This window comes from Anas acuta, chromosome 1 (assembly GCF_963932015.1).
Source record: "Anas acuta chromosome 1, bAnaAcu1.1, whole genome shotgun sequence".
NCBI lineage: Eukaryota > Metazoa > Chordata > Aves > Anseriformes > Anatidae > Anas > Anas acuta.
The window spans coordinates 116,627,768-116,646,209 of NC_088979.1; the positions used below are offsets into that span (position 1 = coordinate 116,627,768).

Sequence of the window (18,442 nt, forward strand, 5' to 3'; positions counted from 1 at the left end):
TGAGCTCAGTGTAAACTTTTCTGTGGGGTGGAGCAAAGATCTGGTTGCCAATTTCATTTCTGATTTGTATGTGATGAAATTAAATATTCTATATAAATATAATTTTCTCTTCCCAAATTTGGAGTAGTTTTACTTGCTTAACAGGCACGATGTATGCAAAGAAAAACAAACACAAAATGGCAAGATAAGGTGATTCTTTCCATTCCTCTTTCTAAGTACTGTCTTGCTTAGTCTGTGGCTTCATCAGGAGTCTATGGTCACTGGTCCCCTGTGGTCAGGGACTGTCTGTAGATTGGGACTCTACTGCTCCTTCCAAAGGAGTACAGGAATAGCATAATTTTTTTGCTTTCTCTGTCTTTCACCAACATTAAATTGTTACTGCTCAGCACATCAGCACATTGCCATCTCAAGTGGTATCAGTTTATGGCAGGGACACAAAGTGTAGTATTATTTTATTCTAAGTTCTAGTCCTTTTTTGACAACTTCGTGTTGCAGTGCCAGGCACCTAAAGAATGAAGAGGAGTGAAAAATGTTATAAAAATTGTGGACATTGTATAGAAGACTAGGGAACTGCTGGAGGAAGTTCAGAAAGGACCTTTATTCTCCAAACAAACAGTGGTTAAAGGAAAAAAAAAAAAAAAAAAAAAAAAAAAAGGTCCTTTCTGAATTGTCCCTCCAGCACCACTGACCTGTCTCATAACTGCTACACGCCATCAGTTCCCATTAATAGGATTTTTCAGGCTAGAGTCCTTGTAACTTACCAGCTCCTCGTCAGCTGTGGAAATTCAACTCCTGTGGTTTCATCAAGAGGAAGCTTGAGGAATTATTTGCTGGCAGGATGTTAGCTCCTGACAAGCCTGGCAACAGTAGTTGTTCTGCTTTTGTGTTTGTCTTCCAAAACGGCATGGGATTATGTGGTTAAGGGAGTTTGCAGTGTCACTGCATTAGTTTTTCAACCAGCAAATGTAGTGCTTAAGTGTTCAAAGATTAGTTTCCTTGGGAACAGACAGCAAAAGATGTAAAACACAAAAATAATTTTGATAAGCACATGCTGTATTATCTTGGTAATAAAATTTCTATTGCTTTTTTAGATGGCCTGTGCTTGAACTCCACAAAATATATGATTCTGGATTGGAACTGGAGAGATCAGAAACTAAGGAGAATGATGGATATCCCTGAGGTATCGTATAAGCACCTGTGTATATTATATTCTCTGTACTCAGTACTTTTGATTCTAGTGCCTAGATCTTGGTTGGTAAGGATTTATTTCTGTAAAGATAACTTCAGAGGTCTAGAAACACAGAGAAGTCAACATTTTACTTGAAAGTCTGTACTCTCTGGTCTCAATGTTACATCTTGCGGAAGTTTTTGTTGATGCTGTTGTTGCAGGTCACAGCTGTGCTGTGAATTTCTCTTGTTTATGCTGGGTAGTTGTTCTGCCTGTTCCTGGAAAAGTTTCTCAGTAAGAGGACTTTGTGCAAAAGTTTCCTCAAAAACTAAGTACAGCTTTGGAGAGGCATTTATTGGTCTCTGTCTGAGAGTAAGATAACTTCTTGTGAGTAAATCTACAGGCAGTTCCCCTATATTTGGAAAAAGGGAGGGTACAAACTATGTAGAGCCATCCATCATCTGTAGATTCCTTTTAATATAGTTCCTCATGCTTTTCAGTTCTATAAGTGAGCTTTCACATTAATTGCTGTGACATGTTTACCGTATGCTGTGGGGAATCAGCTGGTACCTAGCCAGCAGAGTGAAAGAGGCAGATTGCCCTAGTCATCCTTGCTAGGAAGCTGCCATGTTCCTGCACAATGTTTCCATTTTCCTGCACATTTAGAGCAGGTTAATACACATAATCGCAAGGGAAATAGGACTTTCTTACATACAGATATGAAGCTTCACAAGTGAAAGAAATTGTCGGTCATTATTCCATCTTTGCACCTGCATGTATATTTGAATGTGCTGCATTTTACAGTCCCGCATACACAAAGATGCAAGTATCCAATAATCCTGGATACAGTGCCCTGCAAAAACATACATTGCAGAAATGAAGTAGCAAAAAGAACACTTTGTTTATTGAGTCAAGGAGGCTCCCTCTTGTGGTGAATATCTAAGCCTCTTTTGTACATCACTTGCGCTTAACGTGAAAGTTTTTCAAAGACCGGAGAACCGGAATTCATAGGCATGTTAGCACAAAACAGTAGTGCAACGTGTGCTGGTTGCAGTGTAACAGATTTTTGTAAACCAGATCAAGTAAATAAACACACAGTAGAATATAGGTGATCCACCTAAAATATAGATAGATAGATAGATAGATAGATAGATAGATGTTGTTAATAATTGATTTGGGGCTATTGTGAACCTGGACAGTCCTTTTCAGCTCACTGGATGTAGTATTACAGCATTTCAGCATGTCTGCCTGGGAATAGAAGCCCAGATTGTGACTCTGGCTCTATTTTATTAAGGAAAAATAGCTGTCAACATCAAAATTAGAGAAGCCAATGCTCATGCTTAGTTCAAGCTAAAACCAAAGAAGTAAGAATATTGCACCTTCATATATAGTGTTAGTCTAAGGATAGATCTCTATATATCATTACAGAATAGTAAACATGGGATTACAAAAAGTCTTCAAACCTGCATTTGGTTCAGGTAGTAAACTATACAGAAAGGCTTTTGACATGTTGAGCTATGTAAGTGCAGCTATTGCAGCTGTTTATCCTGCTGCAGACAGGCGGTAGATTCCTGAAAGTTATTTGTAAGGAATGTCAGTAATAAAGGATACCCAGATAATGCTTTTGAGGTAAAGCACCTTAGGACTGTAGAAGACAATGGGATGCTTAGCAATTTGCAGACTTGAAATATGGAATACAGTCTTAGGGAGCTAAGGACCTTATTCTCCTGATCCAGTGCTCTTTCAGTTGCCTCAACATCTCATTCATTAATGCTGTTGGATTTTTTTTTTCTTTGTTCCTTTGTCTCTCATTTCATTTATCCTATATGGGGGGTAGAAGGAAGTGAAAAGAAACCTCACAAAGAAACCAAATGTAGAGTGAATGAGTTTATCAGACTGTTTTGGTGAGCTTGAGTTACACTGAAGTGTAGAGGTTTAAATAAAAATTGACTGTATACTTCCCAATCTGACCAAAGGACAAGTTTCCCACTTCCAAAACTTTCTGTATAGAGGTTGATGACAACACAGAGCTGTTTCAACTCTTCAAGTTACTTGTAAGATTTGAATGTGTTTTGTTTTTTTTTTTAAAGCATTTTGCTAAACATTATTTTCTTCCATTTACAAATAAGCATTGAGCAAATTTCAGGTTTCATTAAAGCAGAAGGGTTTGTAAGAAATAGAGAATAGTTAGGCTTTCTGACATCATACATTCCTGTGCACAAAAGGATGTAAACCTGAGAGAAACCTCAGAAAAAAAGTTATTCATAAGTGGGAAGAAGGAACCATAAGGAAACTCTGGACTTACCACAATAGCAGAGAATCTTGTGTTCCTGATGAAGTGTGTCATTAATATTTACCCTCACATGCATTTGACTTATCTTTAGATAAGCAATAAGGTACAACCATGTCAGTTATAAACAAAAGTACTTTTGCATACGGCTCATGTATACCTGACCTTCCTGCTCACTTTCATTCAGGTGTCTCAGCCTCAGGCAACACTGGCTGTTACAGTCCCTTGGACTCGTTGATATTGGCTGATACTCTGGAAAGTCCTATAAAAATTTTGCAGCCCAGGGTAGATCTCTTGCTGCAGCATACTTTATCAACTCTGTATGAATTGCAACCTAATCTGTAGCTGTGTTAGATGGGACTGCAGGAGTCATGGTATTTAGCCAAAGAATGATCAGTAACCTTTGATGCTTTCTTTGATTTTTGTTTTCTTCAGATAAAGAAAGAAACAATTGACCTACTGGAGATGAGTATTATAAAGCTATGCAGAGAAGGGTCTGTGAAGCTGGGACTCTTTTAATGGTTTTACCTACAAGGACGTTGTTTACAGCTGCTTTTTACTTCTGTCTGCAACTGGCAAGTGATTAACAGTGATTGCATTAGGAATATTAACTTTTCTGAGGTCAAACAATACAGAAAGATTGCATGGTGTAACTTTTTCTGATGTTCCTTTTCTTTTAATAATAAAAACAGAAGTTTTATTTGTGATTTTAGTATGACTTATTGCCCAAGCAATGTGATACTGAAATTAGTTTGCCTTCACCTGCAAAATTTACTATTATATGTCACTTTTAAGACTTGGAAGATGAGCAAACTTAGGTGTGAAAGCCTTTGTATGTGTCAGTTATCTCCTTCTGCTGTCCCAAAGGAAACCTTTACTTCTCTCACTGGAGTGGTAAGCTAGTTCTTGCTTTACAGGATCTTCGGAAATGTATGAATGTCAGTAATTTGTCAAAAAAGTATTTTTCTCCCATCTGATTTACAGCTGACCAAATGCTATTTTATGCTATAACATGATACATTATGTTTAAACTTTCAGTATATTAAATTGAGACTTTATTGTGGTTAAACCATTGAGATGTGTGAAGAATGTTCTACTGTTTTTCCAGTTAAAAGGAGATTATCTCTCACTGGGTAATACTTTTATCATTTTGAAAAGTAGGGAATGGGTACACCTTTTTCATAGAAAGACAAGATGAATAGATGTGGACTGATTGTCAACATCTTGGAAGACCATATATCCAAATCAGATTGTTTTAGAATTAATTGTCCTATTGTGATAAAGAACATACAGCATTTTTACAACTTTAAATTGCATCTAGATCAATACCAATGAATGCAGCAGTAGGTTAAGGAAATTGGTTTTCCAAACCAATATTGTCTGTCTACTACGCTCAGCCCCTCCAGTCCTTCCCAGTGGTATCCAATGCAGCTGGAGTAGATCTTTCATTTTATCCCATGCTTGGTAGCTGGTCAGCAAGTGAAGGGTGAAGAAATAATAAATCTGAGATTACACAGAAATTCCAGTAGAGTTGGCAGTATCCTTACAGAAGAATAAGACATAAATGCAACCGAATTTCCTGAACTGTGGGGCAGGAAAAGGCATATATTTAAGCTTTTTCAGGCAGCATGATCTGGACATACTGACCGAAGTACACAAACATCTGATTGGTACAAGCTGATCATGGTGATCCAGACATGAATGTAGAAAAGGAGGAGGAGAGAGATCTAGTTAATAAGTAATTCCTGGCTATAATGCAAGTCTGAACAAACAGCACAGTTTCCCAGCAGTGAAGACAGTATCTCAGCTTAAACACCCTCCAGTACAAGTATATTATTCCTTCCTCTCACTAAGAAGAATATGAAAAACAAGAAGAGTTTTGCTCCACAAGAAGCAGAAGCACGTCCTTCCAGATGTCCAGATAACAGTGCATTCAAACAACAGAGGCTACCGGCGTGGAAGCCCCAGCTTACCATTGCGACTGTGCTCTCCACCTTCTTTCTCACGGGAGCGTTTTGCCTTTCTGTGGGAATCTGCCTCATACTGTCAGCAAACAGCGTCAAAGAAATCCAGGTTTGTTTAGAGTGGGGTGTTAGGTGTTCTATTAAGAAAAAATCAGTCTATGTTTGGGAGAAAAGAGCTTTGAGTTTGTGTTTCTGGATAAAGAATATAGCAATGGCTTCATGCCTTGGACACGTCAAACAGCCAGTATTTCTGTGAAAATCCTCAGATATTTGGTCACCAATGAAAGCCAAGTACTGGGTGGTTAACTGAGAAGTAATATACAAAATATGTGTGGGAACTCCCACCACTGGGTGGTAATATCTGAAATGGTGTTATTATTTTCCCGTTTTTTTTGAGGGAAAATAAACTAACCCCTTTAATAGTGTTTGGCACTAGAAGATAAATATTTGCTGGGGCAAAATCTTAAAATGCAGGAGCCCTGATGTTTAAATGCTGTTTCCTGGAAGCAAAATTGGTTAAACCTGCTGCTGTTAATGGACTGCTGGTTGGAGCTGACTCTCAGCACTACATCCAGGCTGTTCACAGAGAGCGGGCCATAATTCCCATGGGAGTTTGTCAAGCATTACTTGGTTAGCCAGGCCAAGCTGCAGAAGTGCTCATCACTCAGCACTCCTTTGCCGAGGAGCAAATGTGGAGGTTCTGCAACAGTCATCAGAAGGCTCTAAAGCAGCTTTAAACTAGGGATGAAATTTTTGAATGTTCCATTGAGGCCAAGTCTTAATGCTCTATATCTCTGTCAATTTTAACAATGTCTTTGGCAATCCCAAATCACTTAGGAGAGAACTGCTCTGGGAGGTCTTGTAGCTGAAACACTAATCTTTTCCTGCATTCATGTCCTTTATTGTAATCTCCCTGCTTGTTCACTTCTCTGACAGATTAATTATTCAGACAAATGCTCGGATTGTTCAAAACTTCGTGAAAATTCTTTTAATTGGGATATCAAATGCCTCTGTTCTATTGATTTCACACTGAAGGAAGATATGCTGGTAAGTGGATATGAGAAACCAACTCGAGTGGCTTAGCACCTCTGGTTATGCCCCTGCATGATAAAATATGCTAATTTTGCTCTGTAGAGCTCATGACTGAATTTTCTTTTTGCTTTTTATAAATGTGAAATACTCAGAATTTTACACTTTTACATTTGCTATTGATTTTGGCACGTGTTAAAAATACTCAGATCAGGCTGTCTCTGCCCTGGGACGGGAGATCTCTAAGGAGAAAGTAGGGATGGAGGAAATGGTGTTTGACTGTGGAGATTACTTCTCTTTTTGAGTCCATAGCAAACCCTTGATCTTGCCTGAGGTTAGGTGTTACTGCACTGTTAAGCTCTCAGATAACAAAGAAATCTGAAGCTCTGACCACTTGTCACAAGTCAACCATTGCAGTCCTTTTTTCAGGACTTGTGCTGTTAATACCTAAGGTCCTTGAAACAATTCAAGTCTAACAGTGTCATTCTCCACTTTCATTTGGAAGAATTATCTTTCATTTTCTGTCCCAAACTGCTGGTTATGTTGCTGAGGCTGTTAGAATACCCCATATTCTGCCACAGGTGTCTTGCACTTAGAACTGCATAAATGATCCCTTAAAATTACGACAGTATTTATATTATAAAGTCACTTTATGGTTCTTCAGTATCAAAGAGATTGTTAAAGTGCCCTGTGAGTAATGGTTTAGATACAGTAATGTTTGAGATGATAAGTTTGTTTAACTGAATAAAGTTTTTTTAATAGGTTACTAAACCTCTTTGTTCCTTATATTTGCCTGCTTAGTATTCTCATTTTAATTACAGGACTAAATTTTCCAAGGGACTCAGATAACTGAGGAGAGGGAGCCTTAGTTTTCGAAAAAAAATACTGCAGGAATTAAGACTGGTGGCTGCTTTTTTGTTTGGGCATCTTCCTTTTACAGAAAATGGGTGTCTGTCTCCATGAAATTATTCATACTCATTGCTGGTTCATGGCCAGTCATTACCAGCTTGAGTAAAATAACAATCATGCAGTTTCATTTTAGATTTCATTTAGGGTTTTAAAGAATGTTTAATTTTGTGCCAAAATACAAAAACTTTCAGTTGGGGTAAAGGACAGGTTTTAGCCAGTGTCTGCTAAAGTAATTGGTTAGAATGTAAGTATGAATTGAATTCTCTATTTCCCCCTTTTTTTTTTTTTTTTAGTAAGTAACATGATTTCTCTTGTCTGCATGAGCTTACCTTATTGAAAGGATTTATCCTTGAATTCTAGGGTGATGTTTTTATGTACTATGGCCTGCAAAACTTCTATCAAAACCACCGTCGATACGTGATATCAAGAAGTGATGCACAGTTGTTGGGTCGAGAAGTAAATGTAAGTTTTTTCTTTATATTATGAGATCAGTATTTTCACCAGGTGCATCTTTGACCACACAGACAGCTAACTAAGTGTAAATTTCAAGGTGTTTTGAGATGGCTGTAGGGAATAAGAAGGTACAGATTTTCAGTGCTTAGTCTCTGCTTTTATGATTGCTAGGGCAATTATGTGTTATAAGTTAATAACAGTGGAAGGTTGAGTGCATAAATAGAAGATGTCAGTCCAATGTTGTGGTTCGCAAACCTGCACTGTATAGGGCTAATATTAAGAATACACTGTCTTTTAATAAAAATAAAAATAAATTTACAGAAAGTGTTTCCTTCTAGTGGTTTTAGTTCTTTTAGACAGAACTCTTTTAATTTGTGTTTTTATTTTAAACTTAGGAAATTAAGGTGTTCAAAGTCTTTCATTTTGACATTTGGCTTTGGAAGTGGACCAGAAGTAGGGAATGGTACATGGTGAAACAGGTGATCATGTAGATCATGTAGCATTAAGAAATACATAACTTCGATGTTTGAATAGGAGGCTACTCAGCATCACTCACAGCAATGCATGCATAAAGCAGTTGGACACTGCGATCACTACATTAATGTTTTTTTTAACTTGCATATCTATAAATAAAAAGTGGGGGTTTTAGGTTAAAAATAACATTTGTTAACATATATACAGTTCATGCACTGCCCTGTCAGTAGATAAGGTGATTGTCCCATAATAACCTGTTGTTATAAAATGTTTCTTGTAACTCTCCAGACACGTTCCCCATATAACTGCTTCTCCAGGTGTCCAGGCAGCTTGTTTGCATTCAGGTGCAACAGCTTTTGGCTTTTGTGCCAATCAATACACAGCTGATCCGAGCTGTTTGAAAATGTTTCTGTGCTAAGACTTAGAGTTTGTAGTGAATTGGGATAGGTGAGAGGGTGACAAATTCAAAGGTGGGTTTTTGTTTTTCATGCTGTGCTTTCATGCATCAAGGTTTGGCCACGCTGAAGTAATGTGGCTAAATATATCTGCTACTCTACATTCCTGAAGCAATGCAGATCAAAAATAAAAACAAAGAAAAATAAGATATTCCAGGGTAAGTCAGGGCTGCACACTGGAACATACTAAGTTGTAGCTATGTTACAACCGCAGATCACCAAATGAGTTTTGTAGTCTAGAGTTTGCAAGGCTGCAACAGAACTTGGTGAAGGCCTAAAGTTTGTATATTGAGATACAGCATGTGTTCCTCAACTACAGACCTATTCATTTGGATGTCTCTTTAATGTGACCAAAAGGTACTAGAGACTTATTCGGTGGCTTTTCAGAAGAAGTTGTGAGAGGAGGACATTAACACCAGCAAACTGAAACAAAATCCTACAGGTTCTTTGCCTGATTGTTCTGTGACCTTGAATGCAGGTTCAGCAGAGCTACTGTGCGCCCTTCACCACATACAAAAATGGAACACCGATGGCTCCATGCGGTGCTATTGCCAACAGCATGTTCAATGGTAAATACCCTCCGTGTCCATCTTACTAATTTCCACTTAAAACTATGATTTGCTACCTCAATCCAGCTTAGTCCTGGTATTGCAAGATCTCTGTCCTTCTCCTACAAAAGGATTTGTTTGGCATCGCTGCTGTGGTGAGTATGGAGTTCTTCAGTAACTTTCCTCTCATCTTCAAAGTGAGGAAGATTTTTTATTCCTCAGTGTGATTCTGCAACAGGACTCAGGAATTGAGTCTTGGTGAAACAGGGAACAATGATATACATATTAGATTTAGTGTATTTTCTTGCTAAAATATCCATTCTGGTACAATAATCACAGAATCAAGGATTCTGTGAAATAATGGGACAACCCAAATTCTACCTTCCCACAATGGTGTGCTTAAAAAGAGCCAACAAGTTCTTGACACTGGTTTGGACCTTTGGATCTGTATGTTTGCATTTTGTTCTTTGAATGCTGGAAGCATCCATAGTCTTACATGAATTTATTTGATCCTGGGTTTCATCTGTATGGCTATCTGGAGGACATAATCTGCTTCTCAGTACATGAAGGCTAAAATCTAGAAGAGGGCTCCTAGCCATGAACATTGGCAGATTTCAGAATTGATTTCTTTGGAAGGAAAGAAGAAAAGAACTTCTACAGGTTTTGTTCCCCTACCTCCTCCTTTTTCTTCCCCTCTCACTCCTTTTTAACCTGTTTCACCCAGCAGTTTTTGGCAATGCAGCAGTGATATTTAAAGTAACTGAGCCACCCCACCAGAGAGCTTGTGAATGGCAGCTTCTAGACCCATTTGATTTTCACCTGTGCACATACCTGCTCCTCTGGAAATCTGGTCTACTGGACTGGGCTGAGGCCTAGGCCAGCAGAGCTACCTCCATGCAGCCTGTGCTGTTCTGGAGCCCTCGCTAGCAGGACAGAATTCTCCTGCAGAAAATTAGGGATAAAAAATGCTGAAGGTAAATCTTCAAGTCTCTGCCTTTGCATCAGTCCTTAGTGCAAAGTGTGATGAAATGTTCCAGTTGCTGGTGATGTGGGGGAAGCTGATGAAGTCTGAATGCTCACTCACTCTGGTTGCTTATTTCTATCCCTTTGCTGTGAAAGAGGGTGCTTCTGACAGTTTAGCTGTTTATCTGCTAATAATGGAGCAGTTAAGCAGACAGAGCTCAGAGAATTGCAATTCCTGCTAGTAAACCAATGATAAGTAGATGGAGAATGTAGTGGAGCACACAATGATCATTTACACAAGAAGAGTGTATCTGACTGGCTTTAATGAGCCAAGTGAACATAGTTTTAGTAATAGGATTTTTTAAAAGTATGTTTTCATCAATGTTCATGTCATTGTGTTCATAGTGTTTCCTAAAATGCAGCCCATCCGCATCTATACCATCTAACCTCCCCTGCCAGTCATCACATTGGCTGCCTAGGTGTTTACATAGATGTTAATGAAACCTGAAATATGTTTGCCTTATGTTAAACTAATCCAAGTAGGATAATATAATGGAAAAGACAAGTGTTTTTTGTCCAGGATGACAATGCCCAGGATGACAAGGGTAATCACAATTTAACAAAATATTTTCTGATTAAAGGAATGTTTGTGACCAAATTCGTTAATAAGGCCTCTAATTAGCATAAAACTATAGCAATATTTTCTCCAAAGAATCATCAATTCCCTTGACTGTGCTTTCACTTCTACTGTTTGCTGAAAACAAGTTATATATAACAAAACAATCAGTTTAGGACAACTGGTAAAGAAACTCTAGGGAGAGATAGCTAGGAGTGTAACTTCTGTAGCAACCTAGAGAGTTCCAGAAAGGATTTGTGAAGAAGTTAGTCATAGAGTTGATGGACACAAGATAGTCACACATATTTCTACACAGAGACTCAGTCAGATTGTTTGTAGGAGTATGCTCAGTCTTTAAAACTCCAGAAGTTCTAAGGCTCTAGCAGCTTATTTCTACTTATGGAGTATATAATACTCCATACACCACCATGATAAAATCTTTCTAAGGATTTTTTTTCCTATTCACTTGAAAGGTGCATGTCAGTTTTGCTAGTCATATTAGACATCAGAATGACTTCTACTCATATACATTGCCTCTGGTATTCCCTACAGATACTATTGATCTTTTTTACAATTTTAACTCATCTGTTATTCAAGTACCACTGCTGAAGACTGGAAACAGTTGGTGGACAGATAAAAATGTGAAATTTCGCAATCCACAATCACACAATCTCTCTTCTGCATTTGCAGGTAAGAAGGATTCTACTGGCATTCCTTACTTTTCAGTGGCTTCCCTCCCTGTGTGCAGAGCTTTCCCATTCTGAAAGGGGAAATGTCTTTGGAAAAAATACCTGAAGAAGAAGTAGCTTTAGAAAGTGAATGAGAGTAGAAGACGGATTTAGCCAAAATATTGTTTGCTTATTACTAACGACCACAGAAATTGAGAGAAAGTGATTTTGTAAGAAAGTAGCCTGCATCAACACTCTCTTGTGCATTTTTTCTTGCAACATTTGATCTGTCCAGAAAAAGCAAGGATGTAGTCTCTGTATTTTCTGTTGAAAATATCTAGAAAGGAGAATTACATATCCCATTTCTCCTTCTTCATACCTTGGCAATTGTGAGCCAAGTGAGACTGCCATCTTCAGCAGTTACTTCAAACAATTGTTTTCTAGGTCTGTTTCCTCATTAGGATTGATCCATATTGAAGTGGGACTAAAAGCACTATATTTTGGATCAGGGCATTGCTGTGCTGGATGCAATACGCAAGAAACTTTTCTCTGCCTCAGAGTTAATTATCCAAGTAGTTTTCATATGATAGATTCTAAATATCATAGGCTGTGCCATTAAAGTGCAAAAAAGTGCCTTTCTGGTTGTACAGGAATAAACTAATGTATAAAAATGAAGGTGGAGTCCTGAGGGTACATTCCTTGCTGAAGAGATGAGAAGCCAGAAGAAACAGTATCAGTATATTTTGTTTCTGCAATTCACTTTGTTTTTCCTATACTTGTGGCTTCTAATGCATACTGTTAATCTCTGTTCATTCGTGTTTGAGGTGAGTGGAGAACCAAGCATGTGGAGTGTTACCAAGCATATATAATTTTGCAATAACAGACAGAGTCTTGTGTTTGTTCCATCTCTTGTATTCTGTGTTGTTTATGAGTAGGCCCAGAAATTAGTAAACCGACCCCTGTTTATACTGACAGTGTCTTCCCTGTTTTTTTTTCTTTTTCACCAGGGACAGCAAGACCTCCTTACTGGCAGAAACCAGTATATTTGTTAGATGAGGAAAATGAGAGGAACAATGGTTATATAAATGATGACTTCATTATCTGGATGCGAGTGTCAGCTTTTGCTACATTCAAAAATCTTTATCGTCGTATCAGCCGGGAAAGACATTTTGCTGATGGCCTCCCAGCAGGGAATTACACTTTCCGTATCTTGTATAGTATCCTTTCATATAATCCAAGACAATCCTTAACTGTTAAATGGTTGCAATGAGATGGAAGGGGATGGGATTTATATAGTAAAATGGCAAGGAAAAAAAAAACAAAAAATAAAACAAAAAATAAAAACAAAACAAAACAAACAAACAAAAAAAAGCAAAACACCCCAAACCAAGTCACCATGAAGAGATCTAGCTGTTGTAAGGGTGACAAGATGCTGCAAGTAGATTGTCTCTAGCAGGCAGAGTTAAGACATGTTACTCAAATGGCAGCAAAGACCTCTGGATTTGACTTCTGCAAGGCAGAACATGGCAGTACTAGGTTTTATATGAGGGGTAAAACTGATGGATGGGAACCTGAAGAGACAGCTGAAGACATGAATTTAGCTAAAATATTTAATATTGGCCTCCTCAGATGCATAGGCACCCTTACTGGGGTGCAAGAAATCCCAGAGTTATCCCTGCTTTGCAAGCTGTACGGGATGCCTGTGTCAGCAGAGCCCTCTGGCAGATTTGAGCCATGGGCTGATGGGAATTTCTGTGCTGGTGAAAATGCAATCTCACAATGAACAGTGTGATCTTTGCTGACTAAAGCCCTCATTTTGTCAGCAGGAGTTACATCAAGATGGCTATGAATTTTTACCCACTCAGCTAATACAGCTGTGATTTTAAATGTTGTAGCACAGTTGTGTTCTGAAAGGCTCGATGTAGAAAAGGTAAAAACATAAAATATTCTGGGTAGACAATGTTATTAAATAAAGGTGAGCACTTTTCATCAGTAAGAATATGTAGAGTATCATCACAGTAAGCTTCCCCAAAAGGCTCCTTTTCAAGTAAGTTTCTTCTTCTGCTTAAAAATACTATGGGTCCTACCAAGTTAGTTCAGTAGCAGTTACAAAAGTATGAATCTGAAATTTATAATAAAAAAATCCCAGTATTTCCAGAATTACATGGAGACTATCTAAAATAACTGAAAGCTGCTACTGTTTTGTTTCGTGGGTTTTGTTGGTTAAGAATAGCAGAGACTTCACAGGTCATTTAAAGAAATTTTTACAGTAAGTACAGATCTCTAGCTTCTTTACGCGTTGGAAAGGATTTTGAGCACTACATTTTCTTCAGCTGGAGATATGTAAACTTTATGAGTGAAACCTTAACATCCTTGTCAGATTTCCCTGTAACCAAATTCAAGGGGAAGAAGTACGTGATTCTTTCAACCATGGTATGGAGCGGAGGAAGTAACCCGTTCTTGGGAATTGCTTATGTAGTTTGTGGCGCAGCAGCAACCCTGACAGGTTTTATCATAACTGCCATCCACTTAAAGCTCAGAAAAAAGAAAACATACTTTCAGAAGTAATAAGGTTTCCTGGATTTATAAACAATGGCAAAGGTTTGCTGTGAATGAACAGGCAGCACAGGCCTTTCATTCTTTCCCCTAAGCTCTAGATCAGTTTCAGTAACAGGTTTGGTGAATGTAAGCAAACTGAGGGGCAGTGCACTTCCGTCATCCAACACCAAACTTGTATGAGGCTGCATTATTATTAATGCATGTGTGCTCCTACATTTGTTTCCTAGGAAACTGGTAGTGAACTGACTTTCAAACAGGAGATACTGTCGTAGTTTAAAATTCAATGGCAGAGAAACTGTATGGTACTAATTTTTTGGCCAGAACTCTTGAGTCCATTTTCGTTTCTTAGCCTTTGATTGATACAATATTTCTAATGGCTTAATTGGAGCTTGGATTGGTAAAAAAGTGAGATCTTGCTCCAGAAAGCTTGAGCAGGTAGAACTTTATGGTAAAGTCTGTTTGTTGGTTGTATGCGTGGGCTGAATGGCTTGGCTAAGGTTTTATACGGCTTTTTTTTCAGCTATCCTGAAAAAGCCGATAGTTTATTTGCATATCAGTGCGGTATATTCATCACAGTTTAATACTTGATTCATAATTGAATACAGGCCATTTTTAGGAGTATGGAGTGTGTTTAAACCCTCTTGGTTGGTTTTATCTGGGTACCAAGACTAGCTTGCAGAGCTAGACAGAGGGCATTACAATTTAACAGAAAGTTTAATTAAAAGCTCCTTCGATGCTAACGTTTTAGCAGAAACATCTAGATAATGTAATCATTAAGCCACAGACCCAAACCTATCTAACTCACCCTTCTGTGCAGAAGTGCACACTGACTCTCTAAGTGACGTGAAATGTCTGTTCCCCATTCAAGTTCTCATTTCTGTGGTGCAGAGACTCATAGTAAACATAAAACATCAGAAAATCTGACACCTTTATTTTCAGAAAATTATTGTTGCAGCCAATTAATAGACTATTATCAATTTTCATGTTTCATATTTGAAACACCTAGAAGCAGTTTCCAGTCTCTTGCAAAATGTAGGAACAACACTGAAGAATTTGGACCAAGTATACTATGGCATGTATGAATTTTTAAAAATAATTTCTCTGTTTCAGAAGTGGAAATGGAATAAAACGCATGCAATGAATTTCTTTGATAAGTATTCTGTGTGCCTCACTCCTCCTCACACACACACACACACACACACACAAAAAACACTAAAAGAAGAAAGAAAACACATACTAGAGCAAGAGAAGGCAATGTGGCATAGGGAAGCTGTGTGACACTGTCAAGTCTGCCTTTAAAAATGTATCAGGTATTTAAGATCTTACAACCTTTGGCAGATGGCCTCTGATGAATCTATTTGCAGCAACAGAAGGTACTGTTTCCTTTAATCTGTGCTTCATAATTGAGCCATGAGCAGTGGAAAGTGATGCTGCTCAAGTTCATAGCCTCGCCTGTTGGTACAAGTTTGCTCCATCAGTGTGTTGTATTGACATTCTGGGCTAATGCATGTGTCTGCTTCCGCTCTTCCTGGTCAGGGCCAGTCACCTCCATCAGCAAACTGGAAACAGGGTTCCAGTATTTCAAACCATTGCATCTAAATCTGCCAGGGGCTGTGGGTGAAAACTATCCCTCGGTAGACCAGACGAGACAGGGCATGAAGCAGTATATTTAACAATGCTTAAGCTCATTAGTCTAAATCACTTCTAACAATGAGACGTGCTCCTGAACCTTCTAAGTGCTTTTGAAAATTTAATCCCATGCAGCCTTCTGGAAGGCCCTGATGGGAGCTAGTGCCAAAGCTGAACTCAGGATTTCTGGCTCCAAACAGACCACAGGACTCTTTTTTTTTTTTTTTTTTTTTCTTTCCCCCCTTCTCTTTTTTTTTTTTTTCTTTCATTTTTTTTAAATCCTCTGAGAAACTGGTTTGCAGGAAATGATATATCATCTGGGCGTTTAAGTCACAGCACAATTGCCATTGATGTTATTTCTTTGTGGAATATCTGGTAAAAATGTTAGTAAAAGGAGACTGAATAATGAGGTATGTATTTCAGTAAGTCAGTGTCTACAAGAAAAAAATAATATTTAGAAAACACAGCCTAGCAAGCAGCGTTCACAGTATGTCCTTTATCTCTCAGAGGTTTGTGCAAGAACCTGGCTCATCTCTTGAAATGTGCAATGTCTTCAAACTCCTCCACAGGGAAAACCTGTCTTCAAACAAATCTTCCTCTGTCTATTACTCCGGAAGTTATCTAAGTCTTCATTTATGAAAATAAAAGTTCTTTTTCATCTTACCACAACTTTAAACACGTCTTCAATCTTTCTTGTACCCTCTGAACAGCGTCCTTGGAAGCCGCTACTTGAGCTCAGGAAGTTTCTGTTGTTAACTCTGAACAGCTCTGCAGTGTCTGTCTTGTCATTTCGGATAGTGCTGCCTACCCCAGAACAATGGGGATGGCAGTTTTGATGAAGTACTCACAGCAGATGTATTTGGACAGAATCTGCCTTGCTCAAAAGAATGGATGGAAAATAAAGTTTTAGCAACCTCCTTACACTGCTTTTTGTGCCAGTGTTCCAGCTCTGCTGTTGGTCTGCCCCTTGTACCAGCACTTGCCTGAAGGTGCCTTTTCAGGATAATTTTGTAGATGTAATCCTCTACCTGTATGAAATGTTTATTGAAATTGTTTTATGCTGCCTCTGCCTTACTCCTTCTGCAGGGGCTGAAACAGAAGTGAGAGTCCTGGCTGGAGTACTGCCCTAACAACTGGATAGTAAAAGCCATCCTTAGTGCGTTCTCATTGTGGCGTGGGTAAGGGGATAATCCCCTTCTGTCATAAGCAGCTGATAGCGGCAGAAAGCATGATTTCAGACAAAAATCCAATGTGAGTTTGAATTAATTTATTCTGGTTAGTGATTATTAGATCAAATTTGATCAGGGAAAATAGATTTGTAGAGCAGAGATGTTGTAGTTTTGTTGAAGAAGTGTAACTTAGTTTTAAAGTACCTGGAGCATCATAACCATGCTATGCTTTTGGCACAGAGCTACTTTTGCCTTGCACATTTGATTTTACAAATTAATATTATATGCCTTTAGTAAAGGCAAAAAGAAAAAAAAAAGTGCTGATAAAATTCTTCAAAAAGTGACTTTTAATAAGTTTATTTATAAAACATACTTCCACCAATACTAAGTAGGCCTTTTTATATGAGATAATGTACGTAAAGTTGTGGATTTGGTACAAAGATATCCTGGTTTAAGATTGCTGAGTCAACTTAAGAGCAGCACCTGGTAAGTGCAAACAGGTAAGTCCCTTTTTGTTGTTTGGTTTTGTTTTGTTTGTTTGTTTTTGGTCTGTGGTTTGTTGTTGTTGCTGTTATATATATATATATATATACGTATGTATGTATATAATTTGTTATTGTGAAGATGGCAGTTACACATAGGAGAATCTTATCATCTGATGTTCTGTAGTTCAGTTTTAACAGTGGCAAAAAATATCTAGAGGTAAAAGAATCCCACTATTTTGAAAACCTTATATACAATTTAAATCTCATTTCTAAATTACAGAGAGGCATAAGAGAGAGCTGTATTTTAATGTCAAAAACTGTTGTGCTGCTTTTGGTTGCCAGCTCCCTTTAGGGTTGAATTTTAATAGTATATATATCTGTATCTATATGGAGAGACATAAAACTGAAGTAGGAATTATAGGATATTTCAGTAGCCCTTCAGCTTCAGCATTTTCCCAAGTCTTTTTCAGGCTTTACAATTCCACACACACACATCCAGTATCTGTCTGTCTAGATTGTTGTTTTTTGTTTTTTGTTTTTTTTTTCTGTCTAAACATAGAGATTTGCTTATCTCATCTAAAAACTAAGGGATGAGTCCTTCATGTGAAACAGATTAGCATGATCACAGACCTATAGAATCTGGAAAAATTAGTTACATGCTGAATCTGTTTTATATAAACAGCTGTGTTGCATTGTGATATTAATAGTAGTATGTGGATGGAACACTATGTATTTTAATGTTGCATTAAAGTGTTAAAACCCATTTCCTTTTTCTAAGAAATCAGACTCATACCAGAGTAAATTCAAGGAGAACACTTCAGGAAAGGGAGGGCTTGGGAAAATTTCATAATGTTCAGATTTGAGTTTAGATCTGAAATAGGAGAAAGCACTTGCTTCACATTATAAGAAGGCAGTGTCCTCCTTGGTTGAGAGCAGTATGGTGTGAAGTATGGAGAAAGCTGGTTTGAAAAGAAAACTGCTTTCACAAGGAGGAAGAATGGTGGAAGGGGCAAAGTACTTTATTTGCTCTTGGATAGGAGGCAAAGAGATGCCATAGGATTGT

At 38.0% G+C, this 18,442-nt stretch overlaps 2 protein-coding genes across 8 annotated transcripts in view; both read left to right on the plus strand.

Moving 5' to 3' along the window:
* Positions 1–4,165, plus strand: part of CMSS1 (cms1 ribosomal small subunit homolog) — a 231,255-nt gene extending 227,090 nt beyond the window's left edge. For all 7 annotated transcript variants that reach the window (XM_068695930.1, XM_068695957.1, XM_068695948.1 and 4 more), the window contains 2 exons: positions 1,092–1,180; positions 3,894–4,165. In XM_068695930.1, coding sequence (XP_068552031.1) covers positions 1,092–1,180; positions 3,894–3,977 — 173 coding nt within the window. In that variant the 3' untranslated portion in view covers positions 3,978–4,165. The remainder of the gene's footprint in view (positions 1–1,091; positions 1,181–3,893) is intronic.
* Positions 4,166–4,313: 148 nt separating this feature from the next.
* On the plus strand, positions 4,314–15,326 carry LOC137863100 (cell cycle control protein 50C-like). The gene is made up of 7 exons (XM_068695982.1): positions 4,314–5,531; positions 6,359–6,469; positions 7,721–7,822; positions 9,221–9,311; positions 11,422–11,559; positions 12,545–12,754; positions 13,918–15,326. The coding sequence occupies exons 1-7, from the start codon at positions 5,319–5,321 to the stop codon at positions 14,103–14,105; spliced, it is 1,053 nt and encodes a 350-aa protein (XP_068552083.1). The 5' UTR covers positions 4,314–5,318; the 3' UTR covers positions 14,106–15,326.
* The last annotated feature ends 3,116 nt before the right edge of the window (positions 15,327–18,442 follow it).

Bases quoted from the DNA above. Each gene is read 5' to 3' on its own strand.
- LOC137863100 (XM_068695982.1), top strand. From the start codon at position 5,319: ATGAAAAACAAGAAGAGTTTTGCTCCACAAGAAGCAGAAGCACGTCCT. The intron at 5,532-6,358 runs GTTTGTTTAGAG...CTTCTCTGACAG, and splicing joins ACAGCGTCAAAGAAATCCAG to ATTAATTATTCAGACAAATG. The intron at 9,312-11,421 runs GTAAATACCCTC...TATTCCCTACAG, and splicing joins TGCCAACAGCATGTTCAATG to ATACTATTGATCTTTTTTAC.